This window comes from Rattus rattus, chromosome 14, assembly GCF_011064425.1.
Source record: "Rattus rattus isolate New Zealand chromosome 14, Rrattus_CSIRO_v1, whole genome shotgun sequence".
In the NCBI taxonomy this organism is placed as follows: Eukaryota; Metazoa; Chordata; class Mammalia; order Rodentia; family Muridae; genus Rattus; species Rattus rattus.
Window position 1 is genome coordinate 79151667 of NC_046167.1, and position 25012 is coordinate 79176678.

The window sequence follows — 25012 nt, forward strand, 5'->3', positions numbered from 1 at the left end:
GGTTGGCTCTGCTTGTCTTGTGTCTTGCTCATCTGTGTTCGCAAACGATGGGAGTGCTGCCAAGAATAGCTGTAAGGACAAGTTCTTACTAATGTCCCCAGCCATCCCTGTTTTGTGATCTGCTTTCTGACAAGCCTCGCTCACTCAGCTCCGAGCCAGTGATGGGAATGGAGATGTGTTATGCTTGCATTTCTGTGCATTGTCAGTAAAGCTGCTTTTTCCTTTTTTGCTGCCGAATCTCTTGCTAGGTCCCCAGAGCAGCTGTTCCCTTCCTGAAGGCTACCAGCTACCAAGCTTGCAACCCTCGTAACTCCCATGGGAGGTGCAGTCAAGGCCATGTATTTCTCAAAAGATTCCAGGCTCCACCTGGACCCCCAGAGATGGAGAAGTTGTCATCGTCAAATACTCCACGTGTTGTGACAAAGCTCCTCCTGAGCCTCAACTGTAATTAGAAACACGTTGACTTCGGTTATTCTCTGACCCCAGTTTGACGGCGAGAAAGAGAGCAATGCTCTGTGTTTTGAGTAGAAGACAATGGAGACTTCTCCGAGAACCTAGCACGCTGATCAAAGCATGCTCCTTATTCCCAGATGCACTAGCTAACAGTCGCCCCTCATATAACTCAGTGCAAAGGGATGAGAACCGAGGACAGGATGCTCACACCGAAGCTCCTGAACTCTGCTGCTAAAGAATGATACAATGTTTCAAAAGCCTTTTCACTTTACAGAAAGTCACCATTGACAAATGGAGTATCACAAACCACAGCAATCCATCAGAGGAATATTAATACAACTGCTGTTCCCTTCATTAGTGACTTTTCCAAAGCCTGGAAGATTGATATGGCTGCCAAGGTTGTGGGAATGAAGACCGTTTTTCTACGAACATTTTAATATAACGGAACGCAGAGCACAGCAAAGTTGGGAGGGGTGAAGAGCTCCCGATGGGGACAATGACTGTCTATATAATTTGACAGCAGCCTGTGCGTGTCTTATGATTTGTGTCTTTGTGTGTCTGTGCACGTGGCTGAGCAGACATCACAAAGAAGGAGACAGAAGTCAGAGGCACATCATAGCTTGTTAAGAGAAACTCAGGAGAACTTGAAAACTGTATTATAATATTAACGCAGAGTTTCAGATTGCTAGGCGTGTCGCAGCTGGTGAATTTTGGGGTAGTTAGGTCTAATTACAAGGCTGATAAACAGGAGGTGGAATACATGGAAACATTTTAGCTAATTTTTATTTCAAGATGAAACAGTTTAAATAGAGGTACGGAGAGACAACTTTGTCTCTTCAGAGCTACGGGATAACATATCATATATATTTGATTTTTTAGATGTCTCTAAGTCTAACTGAACATATTTTTCCAGTGATTAAAATGGCCATCTGGGAAATAAGTTTCCTTCTCAATTCCAACCATGCCTTCAGAGGGAGGGAGGGATTTCTTCTCTTCAGCAACTGAATGCATTGCCTGTGGTCTCTGCTTTCTGTGGCCTGGTGCTTTGGACCCTGGGGGCTGCTGCTCAGTCTCTAGATAGAGCACATGCCTGGCCACCAGTTCATCTTCCACACACAGACCAACATAGGCCACATCCCCAGTCACCTCCCCGTGTGTCTTCACCTTTCAGTCACTATCCAATTGTCTTGTCACTCAAAGACCAGAGAATTCGAGAAAGCATAGACATCTGGAGCCTGTAGGTTTACTGCAATCAGCCAGCCCTAGAACTGCCTCCTCTGTCTCCCTGGTTCTTCTCATAGAAGCAATAAGAAAGGCTCTTCCTCTCGTCTCCTTGCTACGTCCACCTCCTGGCTGACTGTGGGCAGGGTGGGGCACTTGCCCTGCACAGCCACACACCACATCTCATGTTTTCTTTTGGAAACTGTCAAAAGCTCTCTTCATGGTGGTCCTGTCTCCTAAACTGTTGGCCTCAGCAAACCTGATGGGTAAACAAAAGCCTCTGTGGGCTATACCTGGGACATTCTGAAGAGCAATGCACACTCCGAAGATGAAACACACTTGACTCTCTCTGAGCATCCTTCTGTAGTTAAAGGGGTCTTGAAAACGTTGAGGGGGTGTACAGTGATTAGCTGCTTACGGGAAGGAAGATGGCATCATCCAGTAGAGACAGAATGGCTCACCTTCCTCTGTACACATATCTCTGTAGTAGGAGGAGCCCTGTGGACCCCACCAGGAGGAAAAACTGTAACGCATCTTGCTATTTCTGAAATGTCCTGTTGGGAGCTTCCTAGAGCCCCATGATCCTGGAGTTCCGACTGGTGCTCCAACGAGGGCTCGAGTCTATGTCTACTCTCCTTCCATTTGGTAGATGTTTTTGCATTAGAATATTTGAGGTTAGTGAAGGATGACCTTTTCCTCCCTGCAGGATTTTTCTGGATGGTCTGTCTCCATCTGAGCTCATTCCTGGGGTCATATGTGGATCTCTGGACAGACACTGCTAGAGAATGTCCGACTGCACAAAGTCCAATGTCAAACAATAAAGGGATCAGGCTTCCTTAAATGGCTGGGTTAAGCACACGCAGGGCGGATGGCTCACTAACGGTGGCTTCCTTACGTATAGCCACAACTTAGAAGTTTTACCTAAAGCCACCATTGCTAGGAAAAGAGCAGCAACCAAGAGAGTCTGCCCACGACAGCCAAACCTTAGAAATCCAGAAGAATGATAGAAAACTATCTTTTCAAGCTGCCCACCCAACTTCCACTCTCTGTCTTTGTAGCCACAGAAAATAGGAAGCAGAGTAGAAGTCCTGAGCGATCACACCTGACTTGGGTCCTAATGAGCGACGCCATCTGCATTCACTCCACGAAATACTCGCTCCGCTTCTCAATTGTCTGCACTTGGTTTGAATGCAGGGAACAGAAAGCAATCAAGCACAAATCACAGTGTCTGGATGTGGAAGTCTGTTTCTGAGGGGGAAAAATCATCATAAATGAACAGCTAATTCACCAGCTCAGAATTCTACTGCACCATAGCCAACAGAACGAAGTTAAGAGCCAAACCTGCCCAAGCTTGCCTGTTCGGTGGTGCACTGCACGGGTGTACTTCTAGTCTGTGTCTTAAACCTTCAAATCCCTAGACCAGAGACAGCCATTGACACGCCCACTGGATTAAAATCGAGTCAGTTTCAATCGGGCAAAACCTACTTACTAAACAGTTTGCAAAAGGAATACCTTTTGTAGAAGAAAAGAAGAAAAAGCTGGGTCTTTTCCTTCAACCAATCAGAAACAGGGAAGACAAACGAAGTAGAAGACCAATGAGAATAGAGGGAACCAATGAGAATAGTTGGTGGGTTCTGCGAGCCAACCAACTGAGCCCAGTAAAGCCAGAGGAGTGACTACTTACCCACACCTTGTCTTGACTTTACTTTCCCAATTCCAAACCATGAGACATCTGAAAACCACAACAAACCATAAAATAAACTTCGAAAGAGAAGCGGAAACACCCGGGAGACAGTCCGCTGCCCTTAGTCATCTAACTCAGGGATGCCCCTCCCCCCACCACCACCAACACAAAAACAAACAAACAAAAAGAACCGTTTCAAAACTAAAAACCACTGAAGACCAAGATTTCCTCTCAGACACCTAGAAGCTAGGTTTCAGATGTTTGTGCAAACATTTGTCTTTCATCCAGAGAGCATGGACACTTGAATCAGATAAGAGGCAACAACCTGTCTTCCAAGGAAGCTCTGCCCAAACCCAGGGTTAACAGCTTGGAGCTGTTGGCTCCGCTTTCTCAGTTCTTCCTTTAGGCAAGGGGAGAAATCATTCCCTCCTATTGAATCACCTACCAAGACAGCCGATGGGGCGAAGACACACAATGCATTTGAAGAATGGGCCACAGCTCTAGAGCCATGAGAGGAAACAGATCGTATCTGAAGCCGAGAGACAACAAAGAGCAAAGAAAAGAATAACACAAAATTTCAGGGGTCTGGGGAGGTGCCGACGATGTAGCTCATGTGCCTTAGGGAACCACTAAGTTCCAAGCGAGCGTTTACTGTACAACAGAAACAATCTACGGCTGTGAGGCCAGTAAGGGAGCAGAGACTCCCTAAGCCATCTGCCTCTTTGCCTGGGCCCTGAGGTGATCTTCAGGTAAGGTTAAAACTAGGTCCGAGAACTCAGTTAAGAGAAATGTTGCGGGTAAAGCCTCCATACACGCTCCAGGATGCTTCTCGAAGTTGCCGCCCTGACCGATTCAGACTCAGGCTTAGGTTTTGCTTTCCCAGTACCCTGCATGCTGGGCTTGCAACCCAAGCTGATATTTATTTATTCAGCGACTTAGTTATCGAGATGCAGGAAAGTAACCCCGAGGGCCTTAAGCAAGTGCTGAGCTAAGGCCTCAGCACAGAGCTGGCTTCTGAAAAGGGGTGATGACCTTCATCTAAATACTTCCTTGCAGGTTTTACAAACCTGAATGAAAGCTTGGCCTCGGTGTAAAACCCAATAAAGATCCTTTGCCTAGAACCTAGTGTGCTTCACTCATTACAGCGAGTCCTGCTCAACAGTGTCCTGCTTTGTGGAGTTACTGCCAGCATTCCATCTAAGCTCCGCCCCCACAGTCACCTGGCAACAGCCAGGTATGCTCCACCCCCACAGTTTCCTGGCAACAGCCAGGTATGCTCCACCCCCACAGTTTCCTGGCAACAGCCAGGTATGCTCCGCCCCACAGTTTCCTGGTAACAGCCAAATATGCCTGACTCACTATAAAAGGGGCTGCTTGCCCCCTCCTCAATCTCTTGCTCTCTTGCCTCTTGCCTCTTGCCCTCTTCCCCTTTATCCTTCTCTTCCCATTCCCCTACATCTTCCCTCTACGTGCCCATGGCCGGCCCTTATTCCTCTCCTCTCTTCTTCTATTCTTCTCTCATTAAACCTTTCCACGTGGAACCATGTTGGTTTGGCGTGGTTTGTCCGGACAAGAGCCGAGATTTCCACTCCAACCGTTATCATGCATCTGTTTCTTTGACAGTTCTGAGGATCGGACCCAGGGCTTCGCACATGCTAGACGAGTGCTCCACCACCAAACTACCTTCTCTCCCTCTAGGTATTTTTTTGACTTAACTTTTTGAAAAAAATAATAGCAGATTGCATTTTTCAAGACTTTTCATTTGTGTATTTCTTCCTTTACCTTTCTTTTGCTCAGCAAACCCATTAAAGGTCAGCATTCATTCCTCCCTGACTGTTCATTTCAGATTATTTCTTTCATTAATTTACAATCAACATGGGCGGCACTGGCTGTTTTATACTCCTGAGGTGCTCTTCTCCTCACAAACACCCTTGCAGTAGGGTAAATCCTGTGACTAGACTTGCTCCTGAGAGCACAGGCTTGAGCAGAACCACTTTGAGAAGTATCAACTCTCACTTTTAGCAACAATGTATGGTGGAGCTCCAGTCCAATGCAAACAAGCGAAGTGAGTCGCCTCTGCGTCCTCTCTGCCCTTGGCGCAGCTCCGCCTTACTAGCAGAGCCTTGGCAATCTGTGTCCTCCTACCTGCGCCCCTGAAATCATCACCATGCTGCTTCTTGGACCCTGCTGCCTTGTGTGAGTGCATCGAAGACGCTGTAGATAAGAAAAGTGTGGGAATGTCTCCTGTGCAGCTCGCACAATAGTCCTGGTGCCCACTTGCTCTCCAGACATATCTTTCCTGGATTACAAATTCCCCCTGAAAGTTACTCACAGGGCTTCAGACTCTAAGCGGTCACCCCACACTGTAGTGACAGACAGGATTGTTCTGAGAATCTGGCTTTCTTTTGTCTTTTAAAGTTGCCTTTTCCGTGTAAGACATGCCACATTTTGGAACATTATAATTACTTGGGTTTTCTATACAGTCAAATATTTATTAGTGGTTGTTAATCCAACTGTCAGAGCAGAGGCTTCAAAGAGTAATCACTTCAGGATTTGCCACAAGGGGCTTTTGGCAGGAGGAGAGCCAGACATCCTAGAAGTACTTCAGTGTGGGTGGAACTCAGGAGGAGAAGCCACTCCATCCTAGAGGGGAGATGAGGTTTCAGGAAACACAGTTCTGAATTCTACAGTGCAGGCTAGAATAAGCCAAGCTCAGAGTGGAACATAGATTCTCCCAACTTCTGACGTCCACTTAAGACGTTTCTGAATCGACAATCGGGTTAAGGCCGTTTGCATTTGGTAGATGCCATGCTTCAGACTTTGAACTTGGCATCTCTTCTCCAGGTCCTTAGTCACTGGAGACTTCAATGCAGGAGAAGACACTGCTCCTAGAATTAGGTGACCATGAACACCATGAGCGTCCCATAGAGCCCTGCACTTCAACATATTTGGACATTAGATTTGAAACAAGACCAAAGTGCCAGCAATCTCAGACCAGGAAGAGACTGGATCAGTTAATCTCAGACAGAATGTCTTGGCTGCAGGATGGAATCAGAATTATGGGATAGAAAGACCAAGAGCAAAAGAGACTGGCCTAGAGGTTTAAAGAGAAATGAAGGCTTGAGGCACCATAGCCTGATGAGGAGATGGCAGAGTTAGGGAACCAGAGATCACAGGTTGAGGGTGTTAGGGTTTAGATCTGGGCTCTCGCCCAGACAAAGCACACCAAGCCAACACGGTTCCACGTGGAGAGGTTTAATAGGAGAACGAGGCAAGGGGAAGGGACGAGAGAAAGAAGAGAAAGAGAGGGGAGGCAGAAAATGCCTGCCTTTTATTTGGAATATGACTATGACATAACTGCTCCCAGGTGAAGTTGGGAACTAAGCCAGAGGTATGCTGGGAAATGTATGGCCGTTGCCATGGCAACAGTGACCAGGCAGTGTCCCTGCTGGAGGTGAAAGAAATTCCTGATACCAACAGAGGGGTCTAGGGAGGGAATTACACAGCTTCCTGTTGAAGAAGGTGAGGGATTTGCTGGCACTGCCCGTGTGGTCCTGAAGAAACTTAGAACAGAAACAACCTTACAGCTCTAAGAGGGAGCTTCTTAGACACAAATCCCAGATAAGAATTGGGGCAAAAATCCCTACTTCAGTGCTTAGGAGGATATAAGAGGTTTCTCTGCTTTAATTTTTTTTAGATTCAAAGGTTTGTGTGTGTGTGTGTCCATAGGGTCCTTGTGTGTCCAAAGGCTTGATCATTGGAGTAAGGCTACTGAAGGGTAGCGATAGCATTAAGATATGGAGCCTAACGCTAGATGGGGTTCCAGGATTTTCACTCGCTACCAAGCGTGAGCAGTTTTGTTCAGACATGATCTCTTGCTACCCAATGCCCACCCACAGACCACTGAAGACGAGTCATGGGGAGGTGACTGGAGAAAGTCGTGGGCATAAGCTATGAGTCATGGTCAACCTGTTCTAAACGGAAGGCTCAGGGACTTTGTTCTGGAGACAGAAAGGTGATGGCAGGATGCTCTGGAGCCCAGAGTGGTCAAATGCTCACATCCTGACCCTTAGGGTACTGGAGAAGGGAGGTGGGGCCGGGTGGAACTTACACACTGCTCAGTGTTTTATTCACGAGCACAAGCAAGACTCCCTAACTGCTGCTAAATCCCGGTAAGCTTACTCCCAACTTGCTGATGTCTTCGCTCCCTTCAGAAGGAGTCACAGTCATGATGACCGCTGCCCCCCTCCCCGTTCCCCCTCTCACAATCCCTCCCCATGAGAATATAAGCGTTGGGGCCTCTGAGGCCAGAGAGGTGAGAGCTTCAGAGAGATGGAATGAAGCTCTGACCATCCAACTCCTCCTCCTTGATGGATTGAAGCAGTGATCTTAAGACCAAAGCAATGTTCGCCCTTTCTTGTGGTGGCTCACCCTTGGGGACTGGGGCCTTTCCAGCTTCCTTTTATTTTCTGTTTCCTGAGACATTTTATTCACAGCAGAAGGAAGGGCTCCCTCAAAAAATAAATGTGGGTACAGTCACCATAAAGGCTTTGTCCCTTTTGGATTCCATTAAGAAATCAACCAGTTAAACCCTAATGATCTTGGAAAAAGCTGACCAGAGAGTGGAAAAATGACACATCAATACATCAGCAACTCCGGGACAGAGCAGAAATGAAAGAGCAGGAAGGATTCGTTTTCCAAGCATCTCTCTGAGGAAACAGTTAGGATTCAGTGAGTTGAAAGGGGAGTATTCATAACCTAAGTGCAAGTCAGAGAAAGGAGCCAGAAACAGGCAAATGGATGAAACCTGACCATCCCTGCAGATCCCAGCCACACAAGGCCTCAGCATCAGCTTACCAATGGCTCTGACCTCAAGACACCCCAGTTTCTGGACTTCCTTTTATATTTCAGGGGGAAAAAAAACACATTTGTATGTGGAGAGAAAAATCGCTAGTCTCCAGATCTTATAACTCCACAGAAATTAAAACTTGTAAATGCTGTTATCGCCCCATCCTTCAGCCCCAAGAAGAACACACCCACCACTGTGGGGGTGAGGGGTGGGGGGGGGGGGGGGGGGGTGGGGTGGGGGGGGGGGGGGGGGGGGGGGGGTGGGGTGGTGGGGTGGGGGTGTGGGGGGTGGGGTGGGGTGGGGGTGAGGGTGGGGTGGGGGGTGATGGTGGGGTAGGGTGGGGTGGGGTGGGGAGGATGAATCCACTACTCTGCAGCAGAACTGTTCTGGTCTCTACTCCCTGAGGCAGCACCTTCTCCCAGAGGGTGCGTGGAGGAGGCAGCTCCAGGTGGCTTTGCCCCCGGGGAGGGTTCTAAATACAGGGCTTGCATCCCAAGGAGCATGAGCTGACTCCTTCCAAATGCAGGAGGGCTGCTGGCCACCAGTGTGGAGGAGAAGCAGAGTAAAGGGTCACCGTGTTGACGGTTTCCTTTCTGGCTGAAATCAACTAACTCGTAGCTGGTTTCAAGGTCATTCCAGTTCCTCCCATTCTCAGAAGAATGCAGCTCAGGGCTAGGTTTCCACTTCAGCTCCACTTTGTCGTGTACTTGTGGGCTTAAGCGCTGTAAACAAGTCCTGTCACAGACTAGGGTGACAGCTTGGGTTGTGTTGAGCTGATTCTGAATGTCATGGAGAGGACGTCCTCCCCCATCAACCTTCGCGTGCACTCTCTTCCCCTAAACTTCCAGCTTCCTTATTCCCACTGCTCTCTAAGGAAACTATCAGTAAACCGTTCCCAGGCTGGAAGACAAGGCTCGGGGGCCGAGAGCACTGGCTGCTCTCGCTGAGGACCTAGGTTTAATTCCCAGCACCACATGACAGCTCACAAACTTGAATGTCGGGGGATCTGACATCTTCTTCTGGACACTTGCATACAGGCAGGCGAAATCTCTGTGCACATAAAATACTTTTTAAGACTTCTCTGTGACAAAGACAAGGCGTTAATGGTTGAAACCCTTGAAGTCAATAGTTTTTCTTTTATTCCTACCCCTTAGACTATGTTTCCCCAATGCCTTTGCAGTTAGTTGCTGCTCTAGAATCCATTTCTAGCCAGTGCAAGGCTCAGCCACACAAAGTCCCCACACTTCCCATCTACCCTATTTGCCCTTCAACCTGGCCAGAATGCAGAAGACACGGACAAGCTAGGTTCTTACCACCTGAAGATCACAACGGGCTGTTGCTAGGAAGAACTGCATGTGAATGTGGACAAACAGGAAACAGTTCACACACACACACACACACACACACACACACACACACACACACACACCTACACACACACTTTGTATCCCTGTGCAAGAATCAGACTATCATGTTTGATCCATTTTTAGCTCTGAAGATCTTTTACAGTGCTGACCCTAACTGATGTACATAGACCAAGAGAGATGCACATGTATGAGCAGAGACACATGTGTGCACATGTATCAGTTCCGTGCCTCCTCAAGAGTACCAAAGAACCTAAGCCTCACGTTCAAACTTTTATGTCTGTTCACATCTGCGCTGTTCTGGAAATGAAGCTCATAGGTTTCCCCGTGTTTCAAGTGACTTCTCACTCCAACACACTGACAGCCAACGCTAGCACACAGAAAAGTGCTAGTGAGCCAGAGATAACCAGGCAGGTCTTCTGTGTTTGTACTTGATTTAAATCCATCCTCTGCCAGCAGCTGGGCCGAGCGCTGAGAACGGTCACCTTTGTCTTTATTTTCCCGCTTGCTCACTCTTCCACAGACCTTCTGATTCAGCCTCCCTGCTCCCTCTGGCCACCTGCAGTCTCCTTCCCACAGTGCTTCTGGAATGACTGTTTTTCAAGTATAAAATCACTTATTTCAACCCTTTGACAGCTACTTGCAATTTTATAAGCGTCTGGTTGTCATTCCAAGACGATGTCATTTGCCTACCTGCCGTCCCTTTCCAGATTTCCGATGAGTGAACCGCTAGGGGCCGCTCCCTGCTGTTTGCACCCTATTCTTATCTCTGTGTATTCAGTTGTTGGGCCACACATCATACCCCACCCCTTCACTTCAGTCCCTCTGAGCCCGGCTCCACTCACTCACCCTCTCTTGTCTTGTCCCTGTTTGCAGACTTGAATACTGATGTGGCCGGAACCTCAGAGTCACCTGGACTCAAAGTTACAGAAGCTAAGATGTTCCCCCAGCTGCCAGCTGCTATTGCTGGGGGCTTCTGCCAAGGAGGACGTCTCTGTGCAGAGAGGCTTTGAGGATGTGAGGACAGGTGAGTCTGTCACATCCCCAAGCATGGCATTTGAAATGCACTCAAGTCAGCGTCATTGACTTTGAGCACTGGCCGCACAGCGGGGAAGAACTGCAGAGGCAATGTCAGGTTCAGGCTGAATAATAGCCCAAATTCAGGCACACTAAAAACAATGAATCAAATTGCCCACGGGCGATGCGTATGCAATGTTATGTGACGGAAAAATAAATTCTGTGTTTGGAGTTGGGTTCCTTCTTCAAGATGTCTCATTATGTGCCTACAAATTGAAAAACTGGGGAAATAATCCAACATATAAAACAGTGAGCATTCTGGAACATGATGCTCAACTTGTGCAGGGAAGGTGACACCAGAAAGGATGACTGGGACCCTGAGAATCTACACCACACCACACCATACCATACCATAGCATTCTATACCATACCACACCATACCATTCCATACCATAGCATACCATACCATAGCATTCCATACCATACAACAGCATACCATACCATAGCATTCTGGAACATGATGCTCAACTTGTGCAGGGAAGGTGACACCAGAAAGGATGACTGGGACCCTGAGAATCTACACTACACCACACCACACCACACCATTCCATACCATAGCATACAATACCATAGCATTCTATACCATACCACACCATACCATACCATAGCATTCTATACCATACCACACCATACCATACCATAGCATTCCACACCATACCATAGCATTCTATACCATGCCATACCATAGTATTCTATACCATAGCATTCTATACCATGCAATACCATAGTATTCTATACCATAGCATTCTATACCATACCATACCACAGCATTCTATACAATACCATACCATACCATAGTATTCTATACAATACCATACCATACCATAGTATTCTATACAATACCATACCATAGTATTCTATACCATAGCATTCTATACCATACCATAACATTCTATACTATACTATACCATACTATTCTATGCCATGCCATACCATACCATAGCATAGCATACTACACCATATCATAACATTCTATACCATACCACACCATTCTATGCCATACCATACCATAGTATTCTATACCATATCATACCATACCATTCTATACCGTACTATACTATAGCATTCTATACTATACTATACCATACCATTTTATACCATACTATACCATACAACACCATAGCATTCTATACAATACCATACCACACCATTCTATACCATAGCATAGCATACCAGACCAGACCATACTTCTCTATACCATACCATAGTACAGGCAGCCTGCTTGTGTAGTTCACCACTCTCTCCAGAGCTGCCATGCTCTTGGCAGTGATGAGTACAACAATGATTTTTTAATACACAACAGTATCAATTATTAAAAGTGTAAGGAAATGCCAATGCGTAAATTACACACCCAAATTAAACCCACTGTGCTTTGCTAATACAGTGACTTCCTGATTCACTGTGGACCTGTGAAGGGACTTGAGCACAGCACAGCCTGTCGTCTGAATCTGTAGGTCCTGCGCCTGAGGATTCAACCAATCACCAGCTGAAGATATATATATATATATATATATATATATATATATATATATATATATATATGTTTGTGTATCTATACAAATGTATATGTATATGTGTGTGTGTGTATGTTCTTAATATATTTTGGACATGAGGAGGAGCGAGCGGACTCAAGATGGAGACAACGGAGAAGGATAATCCAGATCCAGGTGGTCTAGGTCAATTTTATCTTGTCTAGGTGGGCGATTTCTATCTTTATTAATTGGCAGTGAATTTATTGTGTGAATGTATTGTGTATTGAGTACTTAACATATAAATCTAACTGTTAAATTATATATATTTACATATATATAATACTATATATATGTATATATGTATATGTATACATATATATATGTGTTGGTCATTATTTCCTAACACTATAGTATGACATTTATACAGAATTTACACAATATTAGACATTATAAATAATCTAGAGAGATGATTTAAAGTATGTGGAGGGAGGTACTCAGGCATGAAAGAGACGTGAGCTCTGAGGACCTTGGTATCCATGCGGCCCCGAGTACACCCCCATGTGTCCTGGGAGGCTTCCCTGAGGGTGAGAGATATACAGAAGCCATCACTCCAGGCAGTGATGTGGAATGGAGGCATTGGGCTAGATGCCAAGGAGGACTGACTCTCTCCAGATACCGTGAGAAGTATCCAGCGTGGTCCTGAGTGAGCCTCGGCCCCATCTTAGACTGGTTCTTCCCCCACAGAGAAAGGTGTTGGGGAGGGAGTCCAACAAGCTACGGTGTCCTATAAACATTAGGGACACACACATCAGGGACATGCACCAAGAGCACTCAGGCAACTGGCCTAGATTTTTCTCTGGAAAAATAATCTTTGGATTCTTTTAGGTCTCATCTTGAGGAGAGCCTGTGTTCCGCAGAAGCAATCTTTAAAACCGTGCTTATTAATACTTGCTATGTGACAGGAGCCTACTAGAGATTAGATACTACTTTAATTAGGGGAACTTGATCAGCATTTATTGCCACGTTTAAGAAAAAAAAAAGCTGAAACAAAAGCCTAGGAGATTTAAAGTCCAGAAGCCTCAAGCGGGAATGGATGAAATTAGTCTTGTGTGAAACACAGCAGGGTCTCCCAATCCTATATTTTAAACAACTAATCTTGAAGAAAAAAACGGTTGGCACTCACTTTTCTCTTTCATTCTGAACACGCAGACTATTTCAAAGGATATTCAGCAGGGTTTACCTCTCAAATCGCCCACAATTAACTGCTGGGTTCTTCAAATAAACTGCAAATTCCAGAAAGATCCACAACAAAGGCCATAAGCTTCCACCCTGGTGAGTGAAAGGTGGGACCCTCCTTATACTCCAGGCTTGGGCTTGGATCGAAGCAGGATCTGCCTGGCCTAATAATAAGGCTTTGACAGACATGAGAGAGTAAACTCAAAGCTTTGCCTCTTTCCCGTACCCCAGTGAGAGCTCAGAGTGCTCTGAGAACATTTTCTCAGCTACCACAAGCTCTCTAAGGGAAGGCAGGTGACGTCTGTCTGTGCTCACACATTTTCCTGCTGACCCCCTCTTAATGCGGCCTCACACACGCTCCAATTCCCTTCTCTTCAAAGCAGTGCCGGTTAGTAATTTAGAGCAAAGACTTCACAAAGAACTCGCTTTAGAAGCGTGCTAGTGGCCCTCCAAGAGAATGACAAGTCCACAGAGCCTGGCAAACAATTTATGACAAATTCCCTCGAGACTTGGTTTCCATGGAGAACCCAAACAGTGAGTCAGACCTGCAGGACGTGCTCAGACCGGTCCCTCTTACCTTGCCACTGAGTGAGACCTTCCAAAGGAAGGAGGGCTCCCACACGGAGACTCGCAACGCTGCTTGCTGCCTTCACAGTCTTGCTGTTTTGTTCATGTCATGCTGGCATTTGCGATTTTGTTACTGAGATTGTACACGTAACATACATGTTTAGTCCCTCTGAACCGTCACCTGCCGCCGCTAACGGAGCTTTCTGTGTTGATTGGGATTTTACAGGAGAGGGCTGTGCACAGTGAGGCATCCAGACATTCCGAGATATGTTGCTTGTTGATTCTACCCAAAGTCAGGAAGTGTGCGATGACGGTCAGGATGTAAGTTATGGTTCTGCACCCTTTATTTGTTTGGAAGTCTTCACCGTGAACCCCAACAAATAGACTTGTGTGTACTAATAAGGCAAAACGTTGAATAAGTAGTGCAAAATAATAGAACCAAACGAAAACCTATCCCTCAAAACAAGATGCCATTGAAGAGGCTGACACTTCTGCTGGGTCGCTTGAGGTGGCTTCCTTCCCCGTCGGTAAAAGAAGGCCAGACCCGTGAGAGAAAATTCACTTCTTGTTTTACCCTTTCCCATTAAATGGCCAAAGTGTTCTTTAAAGGCCATGGATTATCTGAAAAATTATCCAAATTGACTGTTAGGGTCAGGGGGTCTCAGAGTGGGAGTAATTTTGCCTCCAGAGGAAAAAGATCATGGAGACATTTTGGGTTGTCCCCATGCTGGGGTGAAGTGGAGGGCGTGTGTTCTGTGCATCCGATGGTTTGAAGCCAGAAATGCTGGTCAGTCACCACAATGCCTAGAGAAGTTCCTACGGCACAGAGCCTAAGACAATTTCTGGAACAGGGCTTACGGTTTTGAACCTGACATCCACAGTGCCTGGACCAATACCCAAGTCTACCCCCTACGATGTAAGATGTGCATGACAGTCCATGCGGTGCGGAACTAAAACTCTCAGATGCGAAGGAGTGAGAGTGAGAAGCCCAGACAGAGCGTAGAAAGGCCTGGATTTATTCTAAATAATGTGGGACCTGTTAAAAAAACAAATCACAGACTGCCTATGCAAAGGCACACTGATCCCTTTCCCTGGATACGCCTCAGAGTGACCTGACCATGTCATTTCTTCTCTCCGGAATACAAGATCATCGCTCTCATCATGGCTACTGTCACCATCAGGAACTGGACTCGGGCTCTGTCTCGGGGCTAAGTCACAGATTCACCATTTCTTTATGGACGCACGGCAGTTGCTTGTGCTGTCTCTGAGCCTCCCTCTCTCAGCCGCCAATAGGACTACCTCAGTGGCCTGTGAGCTGATGCGCTCATGAAACTTTTCTAGACAGCCAAGAGGAAGAGAAGAATAAAGTCTAAAACACTTAAAACCCTCACCCGGCCACAGGACCTGACTCCAGCTGTGTCAGCCGCAACTTGTGTCAACACATCTCAGATTCCAGTCTGCACTCTTCCAGGAAACATGCCATCATTCTTCCTATGTGTTATTCATTGTCACAGGCCCTCCCCATTGGCTGCCTGATAGGTCCCAAACAATATAAAAATTAACGAGAACAGAACAGCCATACCACCTCTCTGCCTGGTGAAACCGGTGTCTTTATTCCTGAAAGGTGACCTTCAAACTCTATCTTTGATCATTAAATGCCATTCATTCCGACAAATGCACCTGAAAAGTTTATTTCACCATGAAATGCTTCTTTATTCTTCAAATAAAAATAAATTAATAAATTAGTGCACATTTGGGCAGTTTCTTGGGATAAGTACCACGTGGTTGTGTTTCTACAACTCTATTTTTTCTATCAGAGTTTAAGGACTCTGCGCTAGTCCACCCCATACCCTTTTCCGTCAGCTTTGTAACAGTTACAATACAATTAAGTTGAGTACTTTCCACATGTAGATGCCCAATAAGTGACCCAAAGCCACTGATGAAATGTTCTAAAGGAGACACAACACTGGAAACTGCTTTACTGCTGCCTCATAAAGACCTAATCAAAAAATAAAAGATGGATGAACTCCAACCAGGACCTTGCAACATTCAGTGAAAAGTCAAATTTGGCACAAGTGAGCCCATGCTTGGGTTAGATACTCACATGCTCACCCCTCTTCTCTGCAGACGCTGGGTCCCCTCACCTCCCTACCCCGAAGTCTGTTTCTGCTTATGCAAAGTGGGAAGACATGGCGTGGGGATCCTTAGGATTCAACAGGGTGCCTCGCTTCCACTGGCCCTCGCCAGGGTGTCAGACAAAGTCTCATGTCCAGGCAGCAGTTTCCTGAGCTGTTGGTTCCAGAGACAGTAGTGTGAGACCACGCCCCTCTACCCACTCGCATTGCCCAGTAGGAGGACAGTGTGAGACCGCGCCCCTCTGCCCATGCGCGCTGCCCAGTGGGAGGAGAGACAGTAGTGTGAGACCACGCCCCTCTGCCCATGCGCACTGCCCAGTGGGAGGAGAGACAGTAGTGTGAGAGCACGCCTCTCTAACCATGTGCATTGCTCAGTGGGAGGAGAGATGATCTTTTATGTTTTAGAAGGTATGGCTTCCTCAAGAGTGAAGCTCCAAGTAAATCATCTTAAAGACATTCACATCTGAGGAAATATACAAATAGAACCCTTCAGAGAAAGGCATGGCCTTCTCAGGGTGGGACGTGGATGGTCCACGTATTTGCTTTTCAGTATGAGTTTTAAAATAATGTAAATGGTTTATTTACAGTAAACAACCGTTTTTTTATTTGTTTGGTTTTTTGTTTGTTTGGTTTTTTGTTTGTTTGGATTGAATTTAAGGCCAACTCTACAAAATGGAATTCATGTCTTACACTATCAATGAAGCCAAGGGCCTCGAGGTGAGACCTCTCATGCTCCCTAGGGGAAAACCTACTCCAGTTTTCGGCCAAGTGAACACAGCAATGAAGCAGTACCTGATGACATATTACTATAGATCAGTGCATCACTTAACCCACATCAGAGGAGCTGCGCTGGAGACCTAGAGCCCCCACAGGCAGAGAATGGGGGACTTTGGAATGTTCAGCACTGAATGGGATGTCCATACCACACCCCTCACCTCAAGGCTGAGGGATCCACGTGAGAGAGAGAGAGAGAGAGAGAGAGAGAGAGAGAGAGAGAGAGAGAGAGAGAGATGTTACTCAGAGTCAGAGGCGATCAGACACATAGAGCTCTCCAGACACCGTAGAGAAAGATGCGCACACAGTGGGCACAAGGCCCGCACGAGCCGAGTCCGACGACATCCCTGCATGCACAACATCACAGCATGGAAAAAAGGGGTGTGGTGGGCACAAAGCCCCGCCCCGTCTCAGGAGCTTTGGCGTCTGATTGCTCCTGGTAGAGGCAAAGCCCATTTTCTTCAGTGGTCTGACACCTGGTGCGCTGACCGCACTCCAAGGCAGGCCTCGTGCCCGATGTTAGCTATCTCATACAAAATGGAATTGATGGGAGGTAGGGGGAAAGAGGGGAGGCAGGGAAAGGGGGTGTAGGTGGATTTGGGTGGATAGGGATAGGGAGGTGGAGGGGGATGTGGGAGGGGTTGGGAGAGGGGTAAATAGTATCAAAATAGATTGTGCGGTATCCTCAAAAAACAGGAACATTATTTAAAAACTCATGGTGAAAAGCAAACATTGTGGACCATTCATATCATTCCCTGAGAAGGCCACACCTTTCTCTGAAGGGTGCTATTGGCTGACCATTCCTCCTGAGCTTTTCTTCTGGACCAGTCTTTGAAGCAATGCAGTAGAATCTAATTACTGTATATCTTTGTTATTTGGGGACAACTTGACAGGTTTTAAGTCACAGCTGACTTGTATGCAAAAGGTGGGTGACATGTCCAGGGTCCGACTCCGTCTCAAGTCTTAGGTTTTCTTGAAAATCTAATTTTTCACTAAATCAGTACCAAAAGCTGTGTTCTAAGAAGGTTCTTGCCAGGTTTCCTTCTTAAGGAGACTGCCTGGCCCTCCAGTTCATGTACATGCAGTCTGATGGATGCATGGCTAACTGTCCCTGCCTCACGGTGTCCGCTCAAGGCTACTTCAGCACATTCATTCTCAGAGACAAAGGACAACAAAAACACACAACCGAACAAAACCTACAATCTCACCCAAACCAAGACTGAATAGGGATGTCGGGATTACATTTTTGTCAGTGATGTTGGTTATTATGGAATGAACTGTGCGTGCATAAAATCATGTTGAAAGTCTCGCCCCTAATATGACTACATTTGGAGATAAGGGATCATAAGTGTTACCCCTCATTCAGTAGGATCAGGGCCCTTATAAAAGGAAACACCAGAGCTCCTCAGTTGTTGAACTAAAACTCCACAGCCAAGGAAGTGGTCAGGAGTAAGAGCTGTTGCTGCCCATGCTTCCGGAATGATACCAGTCCATCTTGGCTGGGGAGTGCACGGCAGCAAGCTGCAGGGGTGGCCACTTGCACTGGAAGCTATGTTCTGATAGCCTCAATGCAACAGCTCTGCATGGGAAGCCGGAGGAGGTTATAAACACCCAGACACACACGCACACACACACAAACACAGAGACACGCACACACTTTCACACACACAGACACACACACACACACACACACATACATACAGACACAGACACACAGACAGACACACACACACACACACACACACACACACACACACACACACACACTCTCCTGGTGATTGATATACTTCCTTTGTCAGGTCTACCTCCGGAAGGTTCCACAGTCTGCTGATAGCACTGCCAACTGCAGCTGTGACCAAGCGTTCACGTATCTGAGCCGTCGGGGACATTCCTCATTCAAATCACACCAGGAGCCACAGAGCACAGGACACATAAGAACACAGCAAGAAGGTGACCAGGACAAGGGCTGAAGCAGCAAGTGCCTTGTGCACTTGTAGCCTCTAGACTCACAGGAGAGCAGACGCCTGGGGCTTAATCTCCCCACTGCTCCACTCTGTCATGGCAGTCCCAAAGACTGACTGGTCGTCTCTTACTTTTTTTTTTTTTTTTTTTTTTGAGACAGGTTTCAAAAAAGCCAGGCCAACTTCAGATTGACCATGTAATCCAGGATGACTGTCTTAGCTTGAATTTCTATTGCTGTGAGGAAACACCATGACCACGGTAACTGTAATGGAGGACAGTATTTAACTGTGGCTGCCTTATAGTTCAAAGGTTCGGTCCATTATCTTCATGGTGGGAAGCATGATGGTGTGCAGACGGACATGGTGCTGGATAAGAAGCTGGGAGTCCTCCATCTGGACAGACAGGATGGAGCAAGGGATAGGTGTGTGTGTGTGTGTGTGTGTGTGTGTGTGTGTGTGTGTGTGTGTGTGTGAGAGAGAGAGAGAGAGAGAGAGAGAGAGAGAGAGAGACAGACTGAGCATCTGAAACCCCAAAACCTTCCCGAATAACTTACTTCCTCCAACAAGGCCACGCCTCTAATGGTGCCACTCCCTACTGATCAAGCATTCAAGTCTTTGAGTCTGTTTTAGCCAACCCTACTCAAACTACAATGACCTTGAATTTCTTCTGTCACCGTGGTCCAAGTAATGGCAGTACGGGTGTGGGCCAACGTGCACTGTTTACCCAGTGCTAATGACTGAACTCAGAACTTCACACATACCAGGCAGTGGCTCCACCTAGCAAGCTGCGTCCCAGCCCTGCTGCTGTGATGGCCACCCTACATCTACTTCCTCCTCCGTAGCTAACGACCTTGGTCTGGTTGTCTGCCCCACTCACAAAGAGCCAGGTACAACCAATGGCTCAGACGTAAATAATAAACTAACCTAAATCCATCTTTGCCCTCGAGGGTTCGAGAATGGGCCTGTGACTAAAGCTGACCGGACAGAAGCCTTGGGAGCGTGTTTGAAGGCGGATGCCAGCAATGGGGGATAGACACGTGAAGCTAGAACACAGGAAACAGATTCGAATCTTCGAGCTTGTCTCCACATCGAGGCGACCAATGAGAAGGAGCCGAAAGACATATCCTGGCCTCGGGGCTTTGGCCTTGGGTCAAGCCTAGTCCTTGATGATATATTTATGTGAAGCTGTGAATCTCCGTTATTGTTAAAACTGATTGCAACTGCAAGGTGCCAGACTAATAGAGAGTCCGGCCATCGTTGTCTTATTTTCAGGGAATTACTTCTGCATTCCCCCAAGGCCGGAGTAAATGGGTACCATATTCCGGAGTCCGTTTATGGACCCACACTTGATTAGCACCGGTGCTGGCCTGGCCTGCTGTGGAGATGAAGATGTCCCGCTCTTCGATGGTGCTGAGTTTTCAATGACTTTGAGTCCTCTAGAGATGGAAGGACGGCCTATTTTAGTAATTTCCATGGGAATGAATAGACGTGCACTCCAGCTATTCAAATATTTAACTAGCTCTTTTGTTGTTGTTTTGAATCCCAACAAGCTGCAGCTGCCTGTTTGTGTGTGTTGTGCCTTTAAGGGGCTTGCTGATTCAGTAGGTTCTCATGAATGCATTAATTAGCGTCCTCTCATATCCCAGGCCCCAGGCCTGCGAAGAAGAAATGAGTGTTGGCTGGGAACGGTTTGAGTCTTGGGGGTGCTCGATAAACGGAGGCTCGGAATTGCCTGCCCTTTGATGGGCAGTTTTGTGCTGGCAGCGGCTTCTGCGTGCACAGGCTTGGGCTTGTGCGGCTGCATGATTAATTTATTGGCCATTGCTAGTGGCAGGCTGATGAAACCTAGGCACCAGATTAAAGCGTAAAGGGGGTGGGGGGGCGCTAATCAGCTAGGCTCATGAGTTAAATGGAGGAAAGGGGCCAGAGAGAAGAAAACGTTATGGGAGGGTGGAAAATGACTTATCATCTTTGAGATAGACCATCTAAGCCCAATCTTTAGACGTGCCGTAGGCCTCGGCATTATGAGGACTTGAGCAGTGAGTACTTCTTCTTAAAGCACTAAGTGAAGGACGCTTCTGGGGGAAATAAAGAATCAAGAAAAATGAACTGACTTCGAAGGAAAATAAAAGTGTTTGCTTGAAATCAAATTTCCATTTGCCTCCTTTTAAAAAAATGTGATTTAGAAATATGGGTTTCCCTGGGAGAGGTTGCCCTCTGCCCGTCAGATTCCGGGAAGGCCAAGTTTTCAGACCATTTTTGAAACTGCGAGAATATGGGCAAATGACCTTTCAGGTGAGTAAATGCTGTGCCAGGTTTAACTGCTACCCCTCGAAATCACTCTTCACTGGGAATCCTTGAGCCTTGGAGGCCGGCACCTCCTCAGTTAAACACCAGCAACTCTGGAAGTTAGAAGGATTAAAGTCAACCATGAAGCTGAAGAATTGTACAAAATGAGACATTCTTTCTTCTCTTAGTATTTCATCTTCTTGCATAGTTTTCCTTTTTTTTTTTATGTCCAAGAAATTACAAGTATCGTCTTCAGGAATGCTTCCCTTCCTGCCTCAGATTTCTTCCCGACCTGTCAGGTGTGACGCATCCCACTGCAGCCATCTCCATTAGAGGCTGCTCAGAGATGCAGGTGTTCACAGCAAGTGGGCAAAGAGACGAGGGACCTAAAGCTTAGACAGCTGTAGGCGACACAATGATATAGGAATCAGTGGCCCATTTCATCCCTGCCTTCATTTCTCTGATTTATGCCGTGCATGGGAGAAACCTCCAGTATGCTTATTAACATAGAAACCATCCTGGTTGATTTTGTTTGTCAATCCGATCACGTTTCAAAGTGGGTAGAGGGGTCAGTCATTGTCCACATTATTTCCTGAGACCTCTGACCTAATCAATGGATTCATCCCTGGACAGGTTCCCGACTTGGTAGCATCACTAGGAGGTGGGGCTCAGAGGAAGGTCACTAGATTCGTGTCCTCAGGAGTGATATCCTGCCCTGACCCTTCATGTGTCTGTATTCTCTGTCTTTCTGCATCCCCTCCTTCCAGAAGGGAAGAACGGGTTCCTATACTGTCTCCTGCTACCAGGATGTTCTGCCCAAGTCCAGGAGCCCAAGCGAGCATGGATGGACCCTCCAATATAAGACCAAGCCAAATTAAATCCTTTTTCCCTTGAGATCTTTCTTTGGGTGTTTTAATCAACAGTAACCCGGAAGTAACTGACACAGAGATCTTAACTTTATTCCAAGCTGGCTCACTCCGCTGTGGCACCAGACACTGCTCTGACTAGACCTCCCTAGGTCCTACAAGTTCACTACCAGGACCTATTCTACCCATTTCCCCGTCCCCGTCTCATCCGTTTTCCTTGATGCCGCCAGGGAAAACAAATTATCTGAAATGCCACTGAGACATATCCCTGTTCGTAGGCGCATGGACCAATGAATGGCTTTACAGCACTGTACAGCACAGCCAGACGCGATCAGCCCTTAGCTTACAGTTTCCCCAGTCTCACCTCCTAGCAACTGAAGCTGCGATTGGCAGCTCCGTGTTCCCATGACGCTGTGACCTGCCTCTGTGTCTTGTTGATGCCTGGCCTCTTCCCAGTGTTCTCTCCAGATTCACCTTCAGAAGCTGTCCCCTGATCACCTCAGATGGGCATAGGAAACTCTCTGCCGATCTCAGTTTTAATCACCCTATCACCACAGCCTGTTCACATCGGTGTCCCCAACTGTGATAGCTTACAACAAGGAACCTCTAGGCATTTGTGTTATCCCTGGGCCACTCATGGAAGAGAGTCCCTCTTTCCTGAAACAGCTATGCCCAGTGCTGAAGTCCTGCAGCCTCTGCTGGTGCGCCCACAAGCGGCGAGGCGAGGTTACACAGACTCCACCACTGGGGACTCCCTCCTGCCAGCTCTAGCTGCCTGCCTTCAAGACTCCCTGGGGAGAACACGACCGCTATCATAACCATTAGGGCCAAGCAAGGCTAAGGCGAGCAGCCACCCAACCTTTCAGTCGGATCCTGAAAGGAATGGGCAACACATACGATCCTCACTCCACAGGGCAGGGACCGAAGCTCAGTGTCCGAGAATGAGGCCACCCGGCTACGTTCACCATGGTCTGTGTCTCCCCAAAGTCATTTCTTAAAACTAGTGCTCAAGGGCTCCTTCACATGGGAAAACCGAATGCCTCATATCCAGACCAATAACAGTTAGTCAGTCAGTCAGTCAGTCAGTCAGTCAGTCAGTCACTGGGCTTAGGAGCTGCCATGGTCCACAAGACAGACAGGTTGTGAGTGGGAACAGGGGTTAGGAGGCATTCCAGCCACTGTGTGGGTTTTCTAGAAGCAGATTTCTAGTAAAATGTTTAGCAATTCTGCCTGATGCACCTTTCTTTTTTGCACAGGGCGTGCTGCATGTCTCATATAGAAACGTCGAAGCATCCAGGATCCACCTTTGATGCAGTGCTTCTTAGCACGTAGCTCCGGATCAGCAGCAACCGACATTCGACCTGGGCACTCACTGCCTAATCATTTGCTCAAGGTATGATAACGATGATGAGATGATGACCTCTTTTAAGACAAGTGGAGGACACCGGGGTGGGGCAGTTTCCTCTCTCCATCAGTGAAGCTTACAGGCAACTGGTGATGTAGCGGTGACTAATCGGTAGCATTTCAGGCACCAGTCTTTGAAGAGAACCAAGGAGGGGGGAGGGATGTAGGTGAGACAGGGCCAAGGCCTGTAAAGTGCAATGATGATTAGAGAGGTCTTCTTCGGAAAGTGGTATTGGAACAAACCCCTAAATGAATCAAAGAGAACATTCTAGAAAGAAGGAACTACAGCCGCAAGGGCTGCTGGGATAGCGCATGTACAGGTTGCGCTCCGGAGTGTGGAACAATCTGGAAACAAAATCAAGTCTGGACTTCCTTGGTGAGCAACTCAATGGGCAACTGGGGCTAGGCAGTTTTTGAAGTATTAGGTGAGGGGGCGGGTCAACACCGAGCGTCCATTATGGAACCCATCAGGATCAAGTCTTATGGGATGGCTCCAGACTCCGTCACAGTCATGCTGAAGGTAGGGTGCTCATTGCACATCCTCGGAAGCATTTTATGCCCAAATCTGATGTCTAGAAATGAGGTTCCTGCTGGAGACCAGAGGTAGTCTAGGTGTGGCTTCGGAGTCCTGTGACTGGATAACATACCCTAAATAAGGAGTCCAGCTAGGGAGCACGAGGATCGGTCACCAAAGGAGAACGGAACAATCTGGAAGTGAAGTAAAGGAGGTGTCTGAAAAATAGTCAGAGCTGAGTCAGTGGAGAGGAGGGACGGAGAATGACCTTCTCACAGCAGTGCAGTGACCTGGCTGGGTAGAAGCTGGGTTTGGATGAAACCATTTGAGGAAAGATGACGGCTGGAGGGGATCGGAGAGAGGACAACATCACTTTCTGGGAGATGGCTACAGAGGCAAGGCAAGCTAAATGGAGAAGAACTTTCTCAGCTCAGCGGTTTGTGTTTTCAGACGGGAGAGTACGAGTATACACCGGTTTAGCAATGGATGAGAAACACCCTGTAGAGAGGAAATTTGGTGTTTCAAGCGAAAGGCGGGGCCAGGGAAATAACCTACAACAGGCAAAGGGGCAGAATTCAGTGTCCAGGGGCAGGACGGTGAGGGAAGGCAGGGCTGTGGCTACCTGTCCATGTGGCGTGGCGCAGGTAGGGGGCGTGGGTGTTGGGGCGCGGGTATGGGGCGTGGGTGTTAGGGCGCGGGTGGTGTGGCGCAGGTGGCAGGGACTGGAGCTTCTCTTTAGACAACCCTGGTTTTCCTGAGGAGATGGCCCCTGGTGCAAACAGACTCAAAGCTATAATAAAGGAAGACAAGAACAGGAGAGAGAGTTGAAACAAAAGCCCGAGTCAGTACGTGCAGCCCGGAGAGTCATATTAGTAGAGGGTTTGCGTAAAGACACAAAGGAAAGGTGGGTGTCAACATGACCTGTGGACCATTTACAGAAGCCAGGCGGAGGACGCAGATCTCATAAAAAGCTAAACTTGGTTAAGAGCGGACTGGGAATTTTCATCAGCACGGATATGCTATTTTATTCCGAAATCGTTAAGGAAGTAAAGGCAGCAGACAGAAGGATGGACGGAAAGAAGGAGGAGAGAGACTCCTGGGTATGTGGATCTTCAGATGAGAGTGCTGAGGTGCCAAGACCCCACT

General features: G+C 47.3%; 1 protein-coding gene across 4 annotated transcripts in view; it reads right to left on the reverse strand.

The window, feature by feature from the left end:
* Ntrk2 (neurotrophic receptor tyrosine kinase 2) overlaps nucleotides 1-25012 on the reverse strand; it is a 314316-nt gene that overhangs the window by 137346 nt on the left and 151958 nt on the right. For 3 of the 4 annotated variants that reach the window (XM_032885280.1, XM_032885279.1, XM_032885278.1), the window contains exon 13: nucleotides 3359-3406. The exons of the other annotated variant lie outside the window; for it this stretch is intronic. In XM_032885280.1, the coding sequence (XP_032741171.1) occupies nucleotides 3359-3406 (48 nt within the window). The remainder of the gene's footprint in view (nucleotides 1-3358; nucleotides 3407-25012) is intronic. 4 annotated transcript variants of the gene reach the window in all.